At 38.7% G+C, this 23,278-nt stretch overlaps 1 protein-coding gene across 2 annotated transcripts in view; it reads left to right on the plus strand.

The window, feature by feature from the left end:
* The window catches only part of STAG1 (STAG1 cohesin complex component), a 173,895-nt gene that overhangs the window by 121,669 nt on the left and 28,948 nt on the right, over positions 1–23,278 (plus strand). For both annotated transcript variants that reach the window (XM_082056882.1, XM_082056883.1), the window contains 11 exons: positions 1,413–1,492; positions 3,169–3,276; positions 4,970–5,084; positions 7,025–7,142; positions 8,313–8,416; positions 11,226–11,318; positions 11,442–11,531; positions 11,715–11,918; positions 13,616–13,686; positions 18,618–18,705; positions 20,279–20,359. In XM_082056882.1, the coding sequence (XP_081913008.1) occupies positions 1,413–1,492; positions 3,169–3,276; positions 4,970–5,084; positions 7,025–7,142; positions 8,313–8,416; positions 11,226–11,318; positions 11,442–11,531; positions 11,715–11,918; positions 13,616–13,686; positions 18,618–18,705; positions 20,279–20,359 (1,152 nt within the window). The remainder of the gene's footprint in view (positions 1–1,412; positions 1,493–3,168; positions 3,277–4,969; positions 5,085–7,024; positions 7,143–8,312; positions 8,417–11,225; positions 11,319–11,441; positions 11,532–11,714; positions 11,919–13,615; positions 13,687–18,617; positions 18,706–20,278; positions 20,360–23,278) is intronic.

Below are 23,278 nucleotides of genomic sequence, written 5' to 3' on the forward strand. Positions count from 1 at the left end.
TGTTGTTCCTTGTCCAGGACCTTAGGAAAAATTGACAACAAATTTTTTGTCATGTCCATACACAGAATTTCTTGTTTGGAAACTTGTCTCACTGTTTGAGTCTCTTCATGGACTTCTCAACAGTCTGTAAAACTGTCCAGATGTAAAAGTTAAATGCATGCAGTTTCCCAGGAACTTAATGGTGATGGATAGAGGTGCATTCAGTCATAGTGACACAAAGTGTCTCTACAGACCTGGTTTTGTTGAGAGGTAGCACTTGGGACAGCCACAATACATTCTTTACATACTGGCCCTACATTTCAATGTTGAAATAACATCAGTTGCGTGATATTCACCTTCAACCTTTAAATGCCTGGAATAGTAGAGAAAAGAGGTCAACACCTTTATTTTGTTCTAATCTGTTCTTGGTGACTTCCACTGTTTCCTAACACTTCCCTTGTTGCTTTTCCATCAGCTGACTTGTATTTTTTCACATCCCAAAATGTCATATAGTACCTAGTCCTTCCTGAAGCAGGTCAAGCCAGAGAAATCAAGTTTTATTTTCAGATGGCCCAATTTCTTTTCATTAACTTGATCAGTCAAGCAAAGAACATCAAGACATAGTGCATTTTTATGGATGGATAGCAATTCCTCCCAGATGGGGAGGACAACATACACTAATCACATCTATTTTTAGTTGCCAGTAAGCAAACTGAAACAAAGGAGAAAGAAACCCTTAGGAGACTTCTCATAACTACAGGGTCCTTAGAAGTTATAAAATCATTACATTAGATTGGAAATAGCTATGCTTGTCTCCAGGAGAAAGAGTTTAGGAAAATACAAAGCAAAGTCACAGAATTTCCCACGTGCCTGCAGAAGTTCTGTAGTGTAATTCTTGAGATCAACTCCAAACCTTAAGATGTAGCCAGGTGTGAAGGCCACAACTTTATAGGCAATACACAGATGCATATATTCAGGTGTTGGTGTGTGTTTGTTTTTTTTCACAGTATTTCCAAGCACGCATATATGCAGCATTCATTGCTCTCAGATGATTTGTTTCAGGAGGATAAAGGGATGGAACTCTTCTGCTGTCATCCAACCCCAGTACATTCCTTTTCAGGAAAGAGCTGTTAAATAAGACCAGTGCAGAACAGTACGTCGACCCCAAGGTCTGCTTACTTTTTCCTGGAAAACTCACAAGGATAAGGACTGTTTGTTAAGCCCTTGCCATTTCTGTGTGCTTGCCTGTTGTTCCATTGTGCGTACAGCACGCAGCTTCCTCAGATGCACATTAAATGGTTGAATATTAAACAGCTTTCAAGTGTCTAGCTGAAAGATCTTTCTCCCCAAGAGTATTTATTTTGTAGCTATAGGATTCTTCATCTGATAGCTGTGTGTTTCTGTTTTGTCATTGTAATAAAATTCCTTTTCAGGATCGCATTGTATCAATGACACTTGATAAGGAATATGATGTCGCTGTGGAAGCCATTCGATTAGTCACGCTAATACTTCAGTAAGTAATTTTCAAAACCAATATATTCCCTTTGAAAGTTTCCTAAGCCAGTAATATTTGACTTTATTTCTTTGCTTGTGTAATGAAGTGAATCTGTTACTTTACATTTCATATGAAGTTGAACTGAATATGTAATAATATGGTCACAAAGCTAAAGTAAGTTATTCCATCTCATGGAAATACAGTAGGTATAGTGTAAAAATGTGTAATGTATTGAGACTATTAGTGCCTCTGTTGTTGTGGAGGGCACAAAGGGCATTTATACTTTTTATCTTCCAGGCCCCCAGCCTGTCCGCAGCAGCCTCACGAGTGTCCTGCTGGAGGAGCGCTGCTAAGCTTTTATCGTACATTCAGTAAAACCTATCTTAAAGAAAATCTGTTTTATGAACAGATGTATAGAATTTCTGCATCATACTTTATACCCTGTGGCACTACTTGAAAGAGCATTTTTGGACGTGCAGGCTTTGGGTGAAGGATTAGACTAGCTTTCCCTCTTAGTAAAGAAGTCTGAACTTCATCTTTATGTGTCACTCTGCTGTACAGATATTAGACTTGTAATATTAGGAAGAAAGGAAATAATGTTTCTACTGTTACATTTTTAAAGCAACTATAACAAACATGATCACAAATGAGATGTAGAAAACGTCTGTTCCCTACATTATTAGTAGCGTTTGGGAACGCAGGTCCAAAATGATCTAGTGCACCTTTTTTTCTTCCTGTTTCCTCCTTGGTTGCATGATGAAAATGTAGCTAAATACATTTAGCCCTAGAAGAATGTGGGTCGCGTTGAACAGCACAGGGCAATATTCTAGCAGGTAGGAACTCCAAAAAGGTGTCATGAACAGTCGTAATGGGAAATGGACAATTAAAAATTAATTGTAGTATGAAGGCAAATTATTACATATAGAGTCCTGATACATAAATGTTTCCAATGAATGCTGACTAAACAAGGAGGGAAGTAATATTCCTGTGTGCAACAGTGGTGATATTTTGATACCATTGATGGAATATAATTGTTCCATGGTCATGGCATTTTTCAGGAATACTGCTGAAAAATGGAAGTTTTTCTGAGTTTCAGAAAACTCCAAGAAAAATCTACCTCGAGCTCAGGAACTGCAGAAGCCCCAGCTATGTCATTTACCCAAAAAAAGGGTAAAACGTGGCTTGTTCTTGTCAATAAATCGTTACAAACCCCAATCTTTTAATCATCTTTTATTCAGCACAGCAGGGTATGATCAGATTCAGTTCCTTGATGTTGAAAATCGAGTCTAAGTCTAGTCAGTACAATAACAATGGTAAAAGTGATGGACAATTTATTGTACCAGCATTGTTGTAATTCTAAATGCACACCATGATTCAGTCCTAATGTGATATGTGCATTGTAGTTAGTGTGATGGTCTAAATAATTAAGCAGGGCAAGATTTGTAAGTAGTGATGACATTTTTTTCATAACGTTCTTTTATGTCTATATTGATACAACTGGGATAAGGAAATCAGACAAACTTACAGGCACCTTAAACATCTCTGTATTTGGAAATTGAACCAAAGATCCTTGAAGTCGGTGTTCAGCCATTTAGGATTTTGTATAAAGGAAATCAATCTTGTGGCTGTCAAAAGTAAGTTATGGGAGGTGAGGAGATTGAAATAAACCATTTGTTACTTTCTGACTCTTTCAGTGGAAGCGAAGAAGCTCTGTCGAATGAAGACTGTGAGAATGTTTATCACTTGGTGTATTCAGCACACCGGCCTGTTGCAGTAGCAGCTGGAGAATTCCTTCACAAAAAGTAAGTTATCAGTTGGCCTGGAATCAGACCAGATTTGTGATTGCTTCCCAGGAGAGGTAAGATCAAAAATCAAAGCAGCAATAGAGTGAAATAGCCCAATTTAACAAATCAGGTATTTAATTTAAAGCACACACTTAGTCTGTTGTTTAAGTTCAAGACCTAAAGACTTGAAGAAACTGAGTTTTTATTTTTCTATATCTATAATTCAGATAACTTCTCCTAACTCCTTAAGGACTAAATATACAAAGGCAGCATAAACCTCTAAATTTTATTTAAGTCCTGCAGCTCTTGCTGAATTACTGTTGTGTCAATATATATAGGACCTATACCTCCTTGATGGACTACCTGATAGGCAGGCATCATTTTTACAAAGTTTGAAACTAGTTTATTTCAAAATTGTGAATTCAGTTACATTTAGTTTCCTACACAACATTTTACAAGTTACAGGAAAGGGTTAGGTTCTTTTTAAAAATATGTACTGAAATTCCTTTGTTAATCAACATGTGACAAAATAATTCTGAAAAATGCCTTGAAGGTAAATGAAGCCATGTCTTCACCTCAGTGCACTTAGCGTAAAGACAAAACTTTATCCTAACTTCTTTACAATGAGATAGGATGCAGTGTTCTGTAAAGGTCTCTCAACGTAAATAGCATTGAGAGGAGATTGTCCCATTCCTAACACACATTTTCTCCTGGTCTCTGCTAACACGTAGGAGCTGGCGCTCCACTTCAATAAGTTAGAATCTACCTGAGGCATTCAAGGTGGGGTTTATCTCACCTCATTTTTTACATTTAAGTATGACTTTCTACCTGTAATCTAGTCACTAGACTTTCTCTGTGTAGTAAGCAAAGAAAAGCAAATAATACAGAGGATCAGTGAGGTGCATGTCCTGAGGTATTTTAGCACCTGCAGATGTGCTGATTTCTTATCTGGTAAGATAAGCAGGGAGCAAAGGGTGATGTCTTTAAAATATGTGTGTAACTCATTCTTCTCATTTCAGTGAATTACCGTAGTGAACCAGTATACTGCGTTTCGTATTTCTAATGAGCTTTGTGAGTGCGGTTTCACTGCAAAAGCAAGGAACAGTTTTCAAGCTTCTCAGGGTAAAACTATGATTGCTGTGACTATAATGTAGACACAGCTGAGGTCTCTTTAAGTGAGCGAATTTGAGAGTAGTTTAGAACTAGCCGTGCATCAGGGAGCTTGATGCAGAATGCATGATCTACCTGAAAAAAAAAAATTGACTGTTATCATAGCTTGCTTTATTCTTTATGCTGCTGGGATGTCAAGTAAGTTTGTGCCATATCCCAGTCAGCGTCACCAGTGAAGATACAACTTTAGTTCTTACGGTACTAGTGGAGTAAGTGCTACCACCACTTTAAGACTTCATAAGTTAAAAATGCAAAACTATACAAATTATTCAAATATATAAAACTGTGCAAAGCCTTTCAATATAAATACGTTTTGCTGTGTGAAATTCTTCAAGCCCTGTAAACTTGAAGACTCTGAAGATAAGTTCATCTCTTGAGACTGGCAGAGGTTATGCCCCCTTTCCCTTGAAAGAAATAGCTTGAGATACTTTCACCTTATTTTATGAACAAATATACTGTATCAGGAATGAATGCTCATCATATTATTGCAGAAATGAGATTTGTTTTGATAAACACGAGAACTCCTTTTGCTTATTTGTAGACTGTTCAGCAGACATGATCCCCAAGCTGAAGAGGCTCTAGCAAAGAGGAGGGGACGAAATAGTCCAAATGGAAACCTTATTAGAATGTTGGTTCTTTTCTTTCTTGAAAGCGAGGTAAAAAAATCATTTTTAGCCTTTACATGTTTAATAAAACCTGGCATTTAAGTAGTGATTTATGAACATGCAGTAACAAGTTATCTTTCTCCTGGCTTTTTTTTTTGTTTGCTTTGTTTTGTTGTCGTTTTGGTTTGGTTTTTTTCACAATTTCAGAAATACTCTGTGCCCTTTACCCTGCCCCCCATTTCCTTGTCCATCAAGCAAATTCAACTCAAAATCTCTTTGTGGTTTATTTTGCCCTTGCATGTTCCCACTGCACTTAGTACTACATTAGTGTTTGATGAACACGTTTGGGATGGGATTGTGCCCATAGTTTATGTCTACAGAGGTAGCAAAAATGGGAAGTTTTATGCTACACATACTAATAGTAATTCAGATGGGGAATGGTAGTGGAGGAAAACTTGAGAAGATAAACTATCAGGTACAGAATGCTCTAAAGATAGAGGGGGAAAGGTTTAAAAATGATACATTTGATTTGGTAATAAATAGGTGACAAAGGAAGGCTGAAAGAAAGGAATGACAGAAATGTTTCTCTGCAGAAGGGAAGGTAATATATTTTGGTGTAAAAAGTAAAAGGAAAGGTGTTGCAATCAGGTATTTTAATTATTATAAAGCCTTGTACAAGACACTTCACCATGAAAATGGAAAGAAATGCAATTGGAGATGCTCAGAAGGAAGGAAAACATTCAGGTGCAGTTCTAATGTTAACATTTTTTAGAAACACTTTATAAAGCTCCAAATTAGGTCTGGCTGAAATGTCACTACCTGTGTGAATGTTCAGCCGGCTATCTGAATGTGTTTTTAGTTCCATGTTCTAAAAAACTTAGATTGTAATAGATCATTATATTTTCTGGTGAAAATACCTTAAATCTGAGTGTGACAGGGGTCACCTGGCCTTAAGCTTGTCTGTCCTTCCGAGGAGAAACAAGACTCAGCTTTGCTCCCGAAGCCATGATGAGCAAAGGGCCTCCCCATGCAAGGCAGATGCTGCTCCCTGAGATCACTTCTCTCTCAGGGCTGGTTTTTGCTATTACTGGTTTTTAGAGAGTTTTTAGAAATAAAGTAGCATATTATGGCTCCAATTTTAATAAAGAGTTAGAGAACGGGGAGTTTCTGTCTGCGCAGGACTAGATGTAAGCTCTGCATCTGAGAGTGTGCGTTCAGAAGAGGAAATACATCACCCTGTGACAGACTTCAATAAGGACTGTGGCAAATGACATTTTGCCCAAAGCTGTCAGAATCACAACAGGGGGTAAATGTACTGACACCTCCTTCCCTACACTCTTAATGTTTTCCGGTTAAGGATTCAGTCCCATATCAGGCAAGCAAATCAGATCTGCATATTGTGCTTGTTACTTTTTGATGATGATTGAAGAACAGTTTACAAAACAATAGAAGCCTATGGATTATTTTTCTCACTTTACAATAGCTGTGTTCATTCACATGAGAACTTTTTTTGCAGTTCAAGTTAGTGTTAATTCTGTACCCCCTGAAATCAGTAGGTTTTCTGCTACTGCTTTCTGAGCACATAGCAGCATGTATGAAAAATAAATGCCTGTTCAAAATGAATATATCACCACTATTAGTTTTATGATCTCTCCTTTTTATAATGCAGTACGTTTATGGCTTCTAGGTCAAAACTCTGAGAAAGTTTGTTTGTTTGTGGTTTTTTTTTGTTTCACAAAAAAGCTGCTTTATGGAAAAAAAAGCTCAATTTGTCTTTATTCCATTTCCCATTAAAATGCATCCCTATTGTCGTGCAGTTGTCTCATTCAGTTGGAAGAATGCCTTCCAGAGTTAGTTGCAAACTGAATTTTCTTTCCAACTAATGTAAGAGTACGTGTCCAGGACACTCTCCATGGCCAAATGATTGTGAAAACTGAGGAACTGGTGTTCGTACCAGAACACTGTACTCATGGTTGCTTTGGATTTTCTAGTTGCACGAACACGCAGCCTATTTGGTGGACAGTTTGTGGGAGAGCTCACAAGAACTGCTGAAGGACTGGGAATGTATGACAGAATTGCTCTTGGAGGAACCAGTCCAAGGAGAAGAAGGTATTTGTTTAACCTCTGTATTGATATCACAGAATGTTGTTGATTATTCCTTAAAAAGGTGTTTTCACTGTGGGTGATAGAGGTATTTATGTTGTGGTTTGTTTAGAAAGCAAATTTGAAGAAGGTTTTAGTTTAATCCATTTTTAATGCACTTTGCTTCAAAAGCAGCATTTTCATACTCTATTTTTCATCTGGGGAAGCTGGCTGTTCCCTAATATTAAAAGGAAAGGTTCCCTAATATTAAAAGGAAAGGTTCCCTAATATGAAAGGCTAGGGCTTCTTGTCTTAATGTTTAAATAAGTAGTGCATACATGAACATTTCAATAAATTAAATAGCTAATACAATTTTGAATAAACTAGCACTTCAGATGGTGTTAATTAAATATGGAGCTTTTTCAGACAATGTTAAAACCTAATGAATTCTCAAGAGGAAAAAAAAAAACTAAGAGGATTCTTTCGCCGTTAGTTTCAAATCTCCTTTGGCTAATAATAGATCTGCATGCACAGGGGAGCCAGGGAGGCTGGTGGCAAAGAGTCCCTCATGGTAATGAGTGTCATCCAAGATCCTTTGTAATCCTTTAGGATTCTCCTGCTTCAGGGACCTTCGCAGGGGTTAAGTGGTTGAAAAATCAATGTACTCTTACTGCTTCATCATCTCAGTGTTTCAAAATCTGACCTTTTGGTATCTACTTGCTACAATTGTGGTATTTATATGGTAATTTCCTTAGGAAATCAGACACTTTGGTTCTTTGTTTCTGCGTAGCCTAGTGGGGTTTGATCCTCTAGATTTGACCAGAAGTACTGCCTGAAAACCAGAAATAATACTTCCTTGGCAGGAAGGATATTTTATAAGGAAGTGACAGTGAATAGTCAGTCGATCTCTGTCCTCCATGATGCTCTTTATTTTGTAGATCTTTGTTGCATTCCCTTTCATTCATCCTTTTTCCAGACTCTGGACTTCATTCAGTTCTGTCATATCAATTTGAGATGATGCGAATGGTAATTCATAGAGCAAGCAAAAAAGCCTTGGTTTTACAAATGGGACAAAATGACGTCGTCTGTGGTGTTCACTATTCCCCGTGATTTACAACTGCATTCACGGATCTGTCATCTTTAAAATGTCTTGCACACACATGAGAACTGATGTGACTTGTTCTTCTTCCTCCGCAGCAATGTCTGACCGGCAGGAGAGTGCTCTGATCGAGCTGATGGTGTGTACCATCAGACAAGCTGCTGAGGCGCATCCTCCCGTAGGAAGAGGCACTGGCAAGAGAGTAAGTGGTGCTGCAATAGGTAGCTCGGACCTCTGTGTGTTACCATAGTAACAGAAAATGTTTACCTACAATTCCATATTTTAACACTTTAGAATTCAATTTTTTCTAATTGGTATTTCCTGTTTCATTGAACATTTTTGAAGAAAAATAGTAGAAATTTCTGGACAGGTTTGGGTTTTGTGTTTTCCATTTTGAGTTTTGCATTGCGAAGTAATACAAATTTACAGCACGAAGATATTTTAAAAATATTTTATAGGTGTTCTTTTTATCATACCCCTGGCTTACACCTATAATGTACTCACATCTATAGCCCTTCATGTTAAGTCTAGATTAGAACTGAAAGTGTAGAGCTCAGGATCAGAACAAGATTACCTCTGCTGTCTTCCATAAAAAGGAACGTGCTGCTAAGTTGAGCATAAAATTTGCAGAAAAAACAAACAGTACCTTCATCGTGAGAGTAGTTGAGCACTGGAACAGCTGAGAATTTGTGCAGTTTCTGTCCTCGTCCTGGCTGGACAAAGTCCTGAGCTCACTGGTCTGAGCCCTGAGCTGGAGGTGGGACTGGGACCAACCTGAATGCGTCTGTGGTATTATGTATCCATCCTCTTTGGCCTCTTCCACTGGGAGCCCTAAAAACTTAAGAATTTAACATCCCGACTATATTGCAATCAAGCTGCCTCTTTCATTTATGTTATAGTGACTGGGGATCAGTGGAATTCCATTCCTGAGGCTGGGCATGCACTTCTAAGCATTTCAGTATAAATCACAAGGTCAGGGTGATCAACAGGCTTTCCACTGTATTCTCCATGAATTCAGCATCCACATTCCAAAAGAGTCTCAGCTTCCCAAACGTATTTTCCTGATTTTTTATAGTCCCCAATAATAGTAGTTAGGTTAGACCAAAATGAAATAAACCTATGTGAACATTTGGTACTTTTGTTAGGTTCTCTTCTGAATAATCCTAACTAGTTTATTAAAGAAAGCCATAGGCTTAATGAAGGTGCAGTCTGAAGACAGAATTAGCATTCTTTATTGCTAATCTAAATGCAGTTACTTAGCTTCTTAACATTTATGTGCCAAAAGCAGGTTAGCCTCATGTCCAGAAACAGCATCTCAGGGAAAATCTCCAAGAAGCAATCAATTTAAACATACTTTATGTACCTTAATTTATAAAGCATATTCTAAGAAATCCTAATTTCGTTACACTTCAGAGGTGAGGGGGGAATCTATGAAAGCACTTACTCGAATTCACACAATCATGTATTACCCTGTGTTACCAGGACTGTATTGTCAGCACAACTTAACTGTGTTTTGCGTCTAACTGCAAACTATTCTAGCAGACAAAGCAACCTTTAAATGTGACAAAAATGTCATGGTTGTATTTTCTGTTTGAAGCACCAAATAATGTCACTATTAGCTTTCCGGGTATTTTTTTTTTTTTTTCCACCAGGTTTCTACAGTTCACTTCAGCAAATTGCTTAACCTTAGATTTTCAATGTCTGTATTTATTCAAAGCTGAAGAAAACACTTCAATAAAATAAATTTCATCTTCTGAAGGATGATCGAAAGAGCCTCAAGATCATCCCAGGGACCCAGATTAATTAATAGCACCACTGAATTAGCAGTATTTGGTCAGCAGAACCTGTCTGGGTGGTTCGGGGTGGGAGCCTGACCTGCTGCTTTTGTGATGGCTTCTGCTGGCATGGCTGGTGCGGCACCAGCGCTGGGGACAGGAGCTGTGGCGACAAACCCGTTCCACTTCACTTCCATGGTGATTTTGGTTCCCTGCTGACAGAATAGGCCACCGGTCATTCAGGCACGTGTTTTGTTTCCCGCTGTTCCTCCTCCCTCACAGAGAGACGTAGGTATGACATGTAGCTTTTGCTTCTTTTCAGTTAGATCATGAGTTGTGGGATGGTAACTGCAGGGATCTCTGACTTGTCAGGAGAGGTTTGTCGTGTTCTCGTGATCTCGCTGGCGTATTCTCAGAGTTGAAATGGGAGCAGGTTTCTAATGATGCACTCACTGTCTTGTGAAATAATTTCTTCTCTGACTTTAGCTTGTAACCCTTATTGTGCAGTCTGGCAGCTTTGCTACACATAAATCATTAGCTAATTTGAGTATTTTATTATCATCATTTGTTTTCAAAAGTATTCTTTCCTTCTCTGAAGCCACAAAGCCAGATCTAAGCTTTCATGAAGCATGCTGGTTTGATTATTGTCTCTATTCCCTGTTTCAAGGTGGTTTTGCTATGACAGCATTAGTAGCCTCAGTATATCTGTCACTGAAATTTGTAAATGAGTTCTGTGAACCTGGATGTATGTTCTCACTGAGAATTACATTCCAGTTCAGAGAGAGATGAGGCCTTGAATCTGCTAATGAAAATCACTGTTACCGTGTGGTTTGGTTTTGGTTTTCTTAATTATACTTCAGTTTGCCCTGAGGTCTTATGTTAACACTTTGTTTGATGTGTGAAAGCCAGAGCTCAATTTGCTTGGAAGCAATAGCAAAACTTCCAGTGACTTGGGTTATATTTGAATTTCAATCCTGCAAAAATGTTGATGTGTTGAGACAACATCATTCTGGATGATATAATATTTTCCTTTTCAATCACGGCTTCTTAGGACACATGGTCCTCCCATTTAATCACTCTTTGGTCCAAATGTGTTTGAGTTTTTTATTCCCTCCTCTTTTGATTTATTAAAAAGATACTTGCATGGATTTATGTTTGTAATGCAAACTATAGAAAAAATAATGAATGCTATATGCAGAAATTGTATTTACTTTAGGTGTTTTTGATTGCTTGCAGGTCTTGACAGCAAAAGAAAGAAAAACGCAGATAGATGACAGGAATAAATTGACTGAGCATTTCATTATTGCACTTCCCATGTTGCTATCAAAGGTACATTTTTCAACAAAGTATCTCTCACTGTCATTTAAAACTGTCTTTAAATTGTTTAGTTATGTAGTGTAGATGTTTATTTTTACTTCACTGTTTTTTTCTTGTGTTTCTATGATGTTCTAGTATTCCGCTGATGCCGAGAAGGTTGCAAATCTCTTGCAAATCCCTCAGTATTTTGATCTGGAAATCTATAGCACAGGCAGGATGGAAAAGGTACAGTACATGGGGCACGTCTGGGTGCTCTCAGGCATCTGATTACTATTCCTGTCACACCAGCCTGTGCCTTCATTTGGCATTTTACTAATCTGACCTTGATTTTAAATTCTTTGATTGACTTTTTCTTTGAGATTCATTGTTTGGATAAGGTGAAAGCTGAATTTCTTTTCTGATCTGCAGCATCTGGATGCCTTACTGAAACAGATTAAGTTTGTTGTGGAAAAGCATGTGGAGTCAGACGTTCTCGAAGCCTGCAGCAAGACCTACAGCATTCTCTGTAGTGAAGAATACACAATCCAGAACAGAGTTGACATAGCCCACAGCCAGCTCATCGATGAATTTGTGGATCGATTCAACCATTCGGTGGAGGATCTGCTGCAGGAGGTTTGTTTTCTTAAAAGTAATTGAGTTAGACTGTCTAAAATATGCTATGATAAACTGCAGAAAAACCTTCTTACCAAGTCATGAAATTATCCATCTGAAGACGTAGTGCAGCAGCAACTATTTCATAATTATTTTGAGCTGTTTCTCCATGTAGAAAATCCCTTGAACTAGCCATTCAGCCTGCAAAGCATTGATGCTGTAAAAAGAAAGACCACAGGACAATTCTGCTTTTGAAAATTTAGTCTGGTATTTAAACAGTGCACATAAGAAATTAAGTGGAAGAATGGGTGAAAGCTGATGAAAAATGCAGAGAAAGGTGCATTTACGTTGGTGCTTGTGGTGATTCCAGTAGTCCCAAATGGATATGCAGATATGCAGAATCAAGATTGGATTATGTCTTGAATGGAAGAGAGGATTTAGTAAAATATTTATAATGACATGTTGAAAGAGCTCTGGAAAGAATGAAATAAAGATGCAGGTCTGAAACCTGGAGGTATGTGGGATTTGCTCATAAGAATTCATCCTTCAAAATGCATAAGACAGAATACATTAAATTAGGATAGAAACGTTACTCATTTTTTCTTGCTTTACATCAACGTAACTTTGTGTAGCGCTACTTAATTTGTTGTAATTCTCATGCTTTTTAAACATAACTTAAGGGCTACATAGATCTTTTCCTTCACCACTTCTAGTCATGCTCTGCACGGTGGCAGATACATTTAATTTCTGATGCGCATTTATAGGAAGTTAAGCTACAGTCTTTATTTTAGAATTGCATATCAAATAAAATAAGCCTTTTCCTCTCTTTAATTAACATGCCACGTACAGGCATATTGTATGTTCACCTGTATGAGAGAGGGATGAGGACCGAAGGTTTCAGAGAAAAGCTGTGAGAAATGAAGAATTTTTGATCACTGAGGAAAAGGGAGTGGGGAGGTCAGACATGTGACAAAGAGGAAGATAGGGAGAAAAAACAGAGAAAAGCAGGAGAAAGCAAGCAAGAAAACAGCAGTAGCAAGGATTTAACACATTGACCTTTGTGATATTCTTTGCTGGGTGATACTTGGCAGAATAATTAATTTTAATAAGCTTATTTCATCGTTTTGAAGAGATTTTAAATCCAAAAATGTGCATAATTGTACCCCAGCACATATCCCACTGCTTTATGGCTTCCTAGTAGCTTGATAATGAGAGAAACATTGATTGACAATTGCATCTGAAGGCAGGAAAATGTCTTAATTGTTAGGCTTTCAGATACAAAAAATTATCAAAGTGAAATGGAGAAGAAATATTGTAAGTGGGTTTCTTGTTTCAGAAAGTTGCTGGAAAAATTGAGTTTTGAAGTACCTTATTTCCACTTGTTTCACTAAGAGAATTTGCTGTTCAGTTTGCATAGTATCTTAGGATAACGATATTTTTAAATGCCCAAAACAAAAAATAAAATTTAAATGAAAAGTTTTGGTTGAGCTGCACAATATTTATTCTTGGACTGTTGTTTCCCCAGATTTGTAAAATCTAAATTAAAAAAAAAAACCACAGACACCTTCCATCCCGTTCTGAATGTGTGTCAGTCACTGGAAAATCTGGAGTCAGTTTTGGTGTGAACATAAACCATCAAAGAAGTCTGCTCCTCCCGCTGCAGTAACGTTCTGTGCTGGGTGGCTGAACTCTCTTAATGGATTTTCTTCCGTTTTCAGGGAGAAGAAGCTGATGACGATGACATATACAATGTGCTCTCCACGTTAAAGCGGTTAACCTCTTTTCACAAGTAGGTGATTTTCTTCCCTCAAAAATTTGCTAGGTTAATTTTCTCATTTCAGTGAGTATCGGATTGATGAAAGATTAGTGGCATTTGTCGGTATAACTTCAGGTTAATCTGTGTCCTTTCTTAGTTAATGCCATTACTTTTACAGCTTCAGTTTGCAAGTGGCGTACCATCCCTCGCACTAAACACTTTTACACTTGTGAGTGTTTTACTAGAAGTCATACTCTGCTGCAGGACAGCCAGCCAGTGCACAAGGGACACTTCTTACCTCCAGCACCCATGGATGCAGGCCAAATCTTTGCTTTGAGCCTCAGCTTAGGAGAGTTGTTCCTCTTAGTTTCTCATGCCTTTGAGGTCTTTCTCATCCAAATTACAGAAATAAGTAGTAGTAACAATAATAACTAATAGTTTACGGTGAGAGCCTGGCATGCTTTTCCTGCAGAAATGCCAGAAAGAGTTTCTAGTTGAATTGTTGGCCAAGTCTCACTGTGTGAATTGCACAGAATCTCCATCACTAAGCCTGGGGTGAACCAGCCCCAAGGAACCAGGTAGCAGCTTTTGAGGGTCTTGCCACTCTCAGTGGAACCTACGGGCACCCTCATAACTTGCAGATCAACACAGAAATTTCACTTGAACAGTGAATTTTGGAGCACAGCACAAAGTCCTAATCTTCCCCTCCTGTCAGCTGTAGGAAGCAATTGCTCCTGGTCAGCAGGTAAGAAAGCTTCATCTTCAGGTGGCTGGGAGTCACAAATCATTTCTTCCTTATCACAAGATGTGTGAGGACCTTGCTTTTGCCACCTCTTTTACACCAATTATTTTTAGTGATTTAATTCTTTGTTTTCTGTGCTTAGTCTTCACTTATCCTGAATTCAGCATTGGATCGTTGTATGAAATGGTTCTGCAATATCTGCTCTTTGTTTCCATTCAACAAGAGTCTCACAGAGATCATTAAATCGTTACTAATTTCTGTAGTGCAGCAGGCTGACACATGTGCAAATTAGGTTTTCAGTCTCCCTGGTAACATGCTGGAGCCACTTCTGCCTTTCCTGAGCGGACTGGTGAAAGCTGTAGTTCACATCCAAGAAGGAAACACACATCTTAAGGCCTTTCTGAGAGTTTCCCATATGTATTTCTTCCTTTAGGGTTCCAAAACTCAAGAGAGTTAATTCAGACTGGAACGAAAGCTTTGTAGAAAGTCATGTAAGTCAGGGCCAGGGACATCTACCTTCACCTTCAAACACAGGAAAGAGAAAATAATCAAATCTAAAAAGCTAAAGATCAACTGTTTATAATGGCTCAGCTGATTTGAATTTTATGATTGAAGTTCAATGAGAATTCCTAATTAATATCTGCTTGCATATAAAGAAGTAATGAAATCTTTTCATTACTCTACTGAATGTTACGTCTGATGTGATTTCTTTGTGAAAGAAAACAATCGTACCATCCAAGACAGGCCTTTTGCTGAACCTTTAGCTATGAGATTAGGATCTTCAATTCAAAACTCGTAAGGAGCATTCTCATCTCAGAGAACGATGGCTGTTGTCTGATGCTGTCATTGTCTGTCGTCAGCTGGGAGCCAAAAGAAATTAAATCAATAGATGTTAAAATTGCAGGCTAATAACTGATAGTTTTCAGATCTTCTAGAAGTACACTGATAAAGTAGTTGCTGAGGCTTCAAAAAGAAACAAGTTCCTCTTTCCTTCCAGTGAGAGAAATTCCACTCTCCCTTATCTGTTCTTGTGTTTCCTTGGTAGTCGCTGCTTCTTCATATTGTAGGTAAAAGAAGCCCGTCGAGTTGAAAAAAAACCATGGCAGGGGATTATCAGAAAATCCTTCCAGACCAAAAAGCTTCTATACTGAAGCTTCTGTATTTCCCAAGCCTGAGCTAATCTTCTTTCTGAGAGCGTCATGGCAACAAAGGGCTCACAGCACTTTTTAATTCACGATTTTTTCATCAAACACGGATATCAGTATTCCAATACAAATGAAATTCATCATTACAATGTTTCTTTCCAAGCTTTCAGAAAATAATAATAATAAATTTTCTTCAGGTCTTCTGAATAGAAGACCTGGGGTATATACTTGGGTTTCTCTTTTTTTGCAGGGTCTCTCTGATACTTTCCTGAAGTACATGGAGCCAATTTTTCTATACCAACTCCAGCCCAAGTCAGCTGAGCTTTCACACATAACACATCATGCTGTTGCAGTTTGTATGCTGCAACATATCATCATTTCTTATTTAACTACTGCAGTTAATTCAGTGCAAGACAAATGAATCTCAAGCATCATCTCCATTACTCTGCATGTGCCCTTTTGATGCTGTCTTGTATATATAACGTTGTTTCACATTTAGAAATGAAAATTGTTGGTATCACTGTCCAGTAGTCCTCAAATATGATGTGGAATTTGATTCCTTCCTGCCTCCACACTGACTTCGTAAGCTGACAATGGCTGTAGTTAACTCTCCAGATATCAGTCAAGTTTTGATCAGTCAGGACACTTCCAAGATAGGTAAATTCACCGTCAGGCCAGCAGATCATTTCTTCTGGTTGTAGCAACCCTTTGCTTAACCTTTTTTCCAGTAACTGACTAGTACATCCTTCAGACTAAGTTACTTAGAAGTTTGTTATATCCAGAAGAGGCAGAAATGATGATAAATGAACCCTCAGTAGAGAAGTTGGACTGTATCTATTCAAAGCCCAAGGTACAGCTTCTCTCGCTTTGTGCTCTGTTAAGAAGAGCAGCAGTTTTGAGGGTGGAGAGATCACCTCTTCTAAAAGGAAGTTTTCTAAGCTGCTGCTTTCCATGCTTTCAGAAACACTGCGGAACTGGTACCTTTATCTGACTACCTTCTGACAGAACGGTGCCCCAGCAGACAGTGCTGTCCATAGGGATAAAAACAAACCCTTGAGGAAATGTTGGGCCTTGTTCATTGTAATCCATGAAGACTTTCTGACATGGGAGAGACTAAGAGAAAATTCTGTCTTGTGTGAATTTTCATTCGTAGAGCCTCTATGTCAATCTGAACCTCTGTGGAGAATTGTATTGTGTCCAAAGTACTTTTATAATTATTGTTTGGATTGCTAAGTACTTCAAAAGAGATGAAGGTGAACCAGAACATGCCTAAATTTAATGTGGAGGCTCTTCTTTACAGAAGCTTATACTGAAAAGCCCTATGCAACTTGTACATAGTTTAGAATTTTTCAGCTTAGGAAGCTGAAAAGCTCTTCCTGGGATGAGCTGCTGGGCCAGGCTCAGCGCAAAGACCTGAGCTGCCGCCAGCTCTCCAGCCATGGGGCATGGCTGCCTGACACACAGGGATCTACGGTGAAAACACAGAAATGAGAGTTTTTCCTTTCGTATTCTCTGTAGGATAACCTATGCTTGATATCTGCCTCTGCACACCGAGGAGATTTTACTGCTTTAATTACAGCACAGTAATTAAGGAGGTACAACTCTGCCTTGCTCGCAACCCTGTGGTTTGCTGAAGCAGCATCTATGTGCTTAACATCACTAGTCAGAGGCAGTTCTCTGACAGCCTGTAGTTTAGATATGAAACATCGTACTGCCACACTTTAAAGACCATCTAAAGACATCTAGGATGTAAGGCGGGGGGAGTAATTTTACTTTTTAAGTTTTCCTATCGTTCTATTCATGGATTTGAATTAGAAGTCAAGATGCACCTAAGTGACACGACCCTAGAGTGCATACTTACTCTCGGCACAAAGGCATTAATTGTTACCTTTTCTGTGAAACTTTTATCAGCAAGGTTTTCCAGGGCTACCATGCTCCAGACTGGGAAGCATTTCATACTAGGGTTTTAATAGGATCTGGGCATTCCCAGTCTTCAGTTCCACCTCTGTCTGTTTCTGAACCACAGAATTATTCTTTCTGGCTGAAGAGAGTAGTTATTTAAACAAAGCCAGGCAGGTCCAAAGCAGGGCAGACACAAAAGGGTGGGAAAAGGGAGCACATCTTGGTGATCAGGGTGCTGGGATGAAAAGGGAACCTGATGCAAGTGCTTTATCTAATGTAGACTTGCCAGTTCAGTCTGAGCATCCCTTCTTCCAGGTGAGTATTTTTATCACCAGGTTTCTGATTATTCTGAGGTGACTTGCTCTTTTGCAAACATATTATAAATAGTTTCAAATTATCTCATTTTAATACCACTGCAGAAAAATGTGTTAAAGCTAATTTTTTTTTTTTGTGAGAGAGAATTTTTGTCTTTCAGGTAACCTAATGTTTTGTAATTTATTCTGTATTTTTAAATTGCGTATTAAAAAAGCTACATCATAACCGGTCGAAGTCTGTGAGGCTGTAGAATATATGTGGCTAATCTCATTTGTATTCCTCTCGCTGACAAATCAGCTTATGATTGGTACACCTGAAATGTCAAACAGTGAATAGGGAGTGGCAGCTACCATCACTGTCTCATATACATGTATTTCATGCTGTCTTCATTTGGATATTTCAGGATACTTAATACCTAGTGATAATGGATATTTCTTAAAATGATGCGGCAGAAAAATATGTAAATTTCTTTTGCTCTAAGCCATTTTTCATTCAGTATATATTGCTAGAGTTTGGGTGCAGTTTCTTCTGCAAAGCCAGAGAAGCACCTGCTGGAGTTCTGTCAGTGTTGAGAACCAAGGGGGAAAGATGATTGAGAGGCAACACTGAGAAGGAGCTTGTGGCTCCACTTAAGTAAAATCCCATGTAGGGAAACATTTTTCCTCAGTTACCAGGAAGCCAAACTTCTGCTTTTCGCGTGGTGTGAACTAATTGTGCAGCTGCTTTGTCAGCAGGTCATATTGTCTCAGCTTTGCAAAAACACCAAACCGCTCGCTGAGCTGCCAGGTCAGAATATGCTCTCGCAGTGATGGGAGTTTTGAGGAGCATAACTAATCTGTCTTTATTACTTCTTGTTCTAGTGCTCACGATCTCACCAAATGGGATCTGTTCAGTAACTGCTACAGATTACTAAGAACTGGAATTGAACATGGAGCTATGCCAGAACAGGTACAGTGAGCAACACCTGCACTGCATTGTTTGGGGATTCAAAGTTAAGTGTCTGGTTGTAGAGAAGTTCAAAAGATCAATGCACTAGACTGCAGTTATTTAGGAAAAACATGGAGGTTTGAATTAAATTTATATTGTAGTGAGATGTTGTCCAGGAGGTGAAACATTCTGGATTCTGTGTTGAGCTACCTGCTTCACCTTTCTTATCTGTAAAGTAAGGAATAAGTGATGTTGCTGGCTGTGAAAAGGAATGCATAAATCATGATGTTTGCACCTAAACCAAACATCTGAAAATCTTGGCTGCAATTAGAATTATCACAGACGATTATTGTGCATTGAAGATAAGATGGAAGCTTATGAAAACCAAGAAACAAGAAGAACAATTTAGCAGGGATGCTGGGCAGCCTTCCCAGTGGAGTTCTTTAGTGAACACATCTTGGACTTTGTTTCCTCCTACTTTGGTTTTAGTCTTCTCATGGATGAGCACATGGACCATTTCAGATTATCCCAGGATTCCAGTTTAAAATGCAGACTGCCTACTCCAGTATTACACCACATTTAATTATAATTTTATTTCAATTAGAAGTCAGTTGTTAATTCTAACCCAACTTAATTTAGAAAAAAATAAATCTCATTAAATTCTGTAGAAGTATTTTCTAACAAGGGCCGTATGGAGGACATGTTGCCGCACACTGAGCGCAAGTCACGGCTTTAAGCTGGGGGACCTTCTGCTGTGTGTGCAGTTGTTACTTGTGTTGGAATTGTGCTGCCTGGAGGGAAGGGACCAGCAGCTAAAAACTGTCCCTGCAACCACCAGCCAGCCTCAGTTGCTGGGTTTGACTGTGGTACGGCTCCCTAAACACTTCCATCAGATTTTAGGAAAAAAGTTCTGAAATGTGAACTCTCCTCAGTGTTTCTTTCCCCAGTCCGCTAGAAGGAGTTCGCTGAAAAGGAATGCTTTGGTCTTTAATGGTATCTTTTTAAAAAGTGGTTTGTGAAGCGATTAGACCTGTTACAACTTGATTATTCTACACAGAACCAAAACCTGGGTTTTATATTTTTCACAACTAAAATAGATTTGAAATTTTTAAAAGACACCATGGATGCTTTTATGAGCACCATATAAATGAGCCTAGTCTTCTCCATGAAAAAATGTGTATTTTCTTCCTTTCTTAGAAGTTGGGCTACATGTTCATTTGACAACAGAACAAATATTCAGACTGTTTTAGTAGTGAAGTCACATTTAGAGGTATTTAAACAGATGCTTTGGAACTGAGATATGTAGGTGTGGGGCTGTTCTTTGCCATGCTGTGACATCACCTCTTGCAATAACGCACTGTTTTCTGTTCTGTTCCCCAGCATTTACACAGTATTTTTTTCACCTGTAGTAGACTGGCTTCTTATTGCACCAAACTGACTAAGGGAAAATATAATGTCCTCGAAAACAAGACATACTCCTTAAGAGCTGTTCCTATTTCTTCTCCCCAAAATGCATTATGAATTTTACATACACTTCACTGATCCACTTGATATTTGCAACGTGTTGGGATTCTGTGTGTTCCCTCTGTTACAGATAGTTGTTCAGGCGCTGCAGTGTTCCCATTACTCCATTCTCTGGCAGCTGGTGAAGATCACTGAAGGCTCCCCGTCCAAAGTGAGTAGTTGTTTGGTCGTACAGATTTTACTACAGAAACACAGCTTGCCTAAAAGGGCACTAGACCTGATTCTCTGTAACTCCACCCACTGTACAGTCATTTTATGTTGGCATGAAACAGATATAAAATATTGATGTTTTGATTTATTTGATTTCAGGATCTGTTTAACATCGTGTGTATCGAAATAAGCTATACAAAAAGCAGAAGCTCGTCTTTATTAGGATTTGATATTAATACTAGCTGATATTATATTTTAATTGCTGAAGACACTAAATGCACTCTATTGTGAGTACAGCAGTTTGTGTGAAGAGATAAGAAATGTTGACAGTGCTTATCTAATAGTTGTTGGCAATATTGTTGATCTGTACACCACAGATAGCTTAATATTTACACGTATTTACCTGGTTTGCCTTTTACTTACATCTTATGTTGCTAAATACAAATGTAAGGTTACTAGCAGTGACAACTACTAATAAGAAGTGCACATAAGAGTAATGCAGTAAGGACAGTGTCACACGTAATTTGTTTGTTACACTTAGCTTTTCCAGGACCTTTCCTTGGCTCTTTTCTCAATCAGAGGCAAATATCCTGTCTTTTTAGGGCTTTTTCAAAAGTCCTACATCAAATTAAAATGGTATGAAAACTGAAGCAGTAAGTGTACTTCCCCATCAGCATCAAAAAGAAAAAGATGCTGTACTAAAGTATTACTAAAATAAGCATTTTATGCACATAAAAATGCTAAAAATACATTGTAAATTCTTTAAGTTGTTTCAAATATTGACAAATATTGACATTTAAAAATAGCTACTAGAAAAAAACAATAATTGGTATTCTTTATTCTTGCTTTCGTTCCCATTTTCCCCTCTCAGCTTCTTCACCTTCTTTCTCTTTAGCATGCTGGTAGTAAATAATATTGTAACTTATATAACCTTATAACTGAGAAAACGGAATACATCCCATTTGTTTTAAATGAACTCAGCATCTCATCCCAGGAAAGCATCCAGAGCCATCCCAGCATTGTTATCCTTAGGGAAGAACTTCGACAGGGGGAGCTCAGTAACTCAATAAATCCAGGAGCCCTACGCTAATTCAGCCCTGATGCCCATAAAAGCCACACACTGAATCTCCTTCTAAAGCTTCCCCAGTAAGGAAACTGGGCAGCTGGTTACTGTGTAGCGAGGCACTTGGGTATGAGGAACCTGGTGGACTCTCCCAAGCCTGGACACCGTCTTCAACACCTTTAATTAAATTTTGCCCCATGTGCTCTTGACCTTCGGGTCTTGCCAGGTGTCTTACCCGCTCCTGAAGATGCCCAGTGACTCTGTCAACCTCTTTGCTGGGCCCCTTGAGCGGCAGTGCCCCTTCTGGCCTTGCTCTGGGTGCAAATGCTGAGGCACAGAGCAGCCGGTAGGATTCTCATCTCCCTTCACTGAGTTTCTCCATTTTCCTAAACTCAATACAGTAAATCACTGCAGTATAACGTAGCTGGTGCAGGGCAATAGTTGTCAGCATTACTGGAAAAAAGTTTCATGTTTTCTTGTGTCTAAATTATAGCAAAAGGCAGTTACCATAAACTACAGCTAGTGACTAACATACATATCTGCACAGGACATGGTGAGAAGCTTTGCATTTTGGTGTCAAAGTGCCATGTGGACTCTTTGCAGCATTGCCATGATGGTCCAGTTAAACTGAAAAAGACCTTTATTTATTTCAGTGACAGGATTTTTCTTACGGACAAGCTTAGTGCAATTATATGGCTTTGCCTACTTTTTCAAAATAGGCTACATTTATATGAGACATTGTTTTATGAGATGAATGCAGAAATACTTGATCTCTCATGTATTTCTAATACTGCTCTGATTGACATTAGTCATAACGTAGTTCATAGGAGTGGAACTGTGAAGGCCCGTTGAGAATGGCCATTTGAAGAACAAGTCAATTCTGCTTCTGGAATCCCCAGGGAAAATCATAATGACTCTGACCTAGAGAGCTGGTGTTAACTTACTGTTTGGGGTTTTACACCACTCTTTACTAAAATAATGAGTGTTGTACATGCTTGGTTCCAGAGGAGCACTGTGTTAATGCCCTTCAGCTCCTACCTGCCCAGCAGCCTCAGCTGTGCCCACAACAGAAATGGGACGGGGGTTTTTTCTATCAAATTTCCCACTGGAATTTGTTTACTGTGAAAATAAATCTGATCTGCACTACATCTGTCATTTAGCCCATTACGAGATAATTTTGCCCATGCTTGTTTTATAAGCCATGATTTAGGTTTATAAATTAGCAGACATTAAGGGGGATGACTTCGAAAGTATGATGTATGCAAAGACAAAGGCATTAACGTGAGCATCTCAAAATGAAAAACAGTGTGTTTCATGAGCACTTTTTAAGTATTCAGGCATTTACAGGAAGATTTCTGACACAGTCTTTTAAGATGCAGGTCCATACAGCTTTCTAGTGTTCCTGTGCTGGAGCCGTAATGATCTAAGGACAGGGAGGTGATGCTTTGTAGGCTGAAGCAGTATCTTTAGTAGACCAATGGATATAGCTGCAAAAATTAGAGAGGCTTTTAGACACACACACCTTTCGGGGTTGAAGTAAAAGCAGAAGATTGCAAAGCAAAATACAAGCTGAGAACAACAGCTTAGTTTCTATTTACATACAGATCAGGTAAACTGCCTCAGAAAGAAAAGGGCATTGGTACCAATGGGGAGTGGGAGCAGGGGAAGGCAGGTGGTAGCACAGATACTGGGAGGAAAGTAGGAACTGGATAGTGGGGAAGAGACGGAAGATGAACGATGAAAAGGCTAATGAAGAGAAGGGAATTTATAATATGTCGTAAAACTAATCCTGAGTCCTTGTTCACCTGTATCCAGTACATTTATCAATTTTGGTTCCCAAGCTCATGTTCAGAAGAT

Source organism: Streptopelia decaocto, assembly GCF_964273445.1.
Source record: "Streptopelia decaocto genome assembly, chromosome: 6".
Taxonomy (NCBI): domain Eukaryota; kingdom Metazoa; phylum Chordata; class Aves; order Columbiformes; family Columbidae; genus Streptopelia; species Streptopelia decaocto.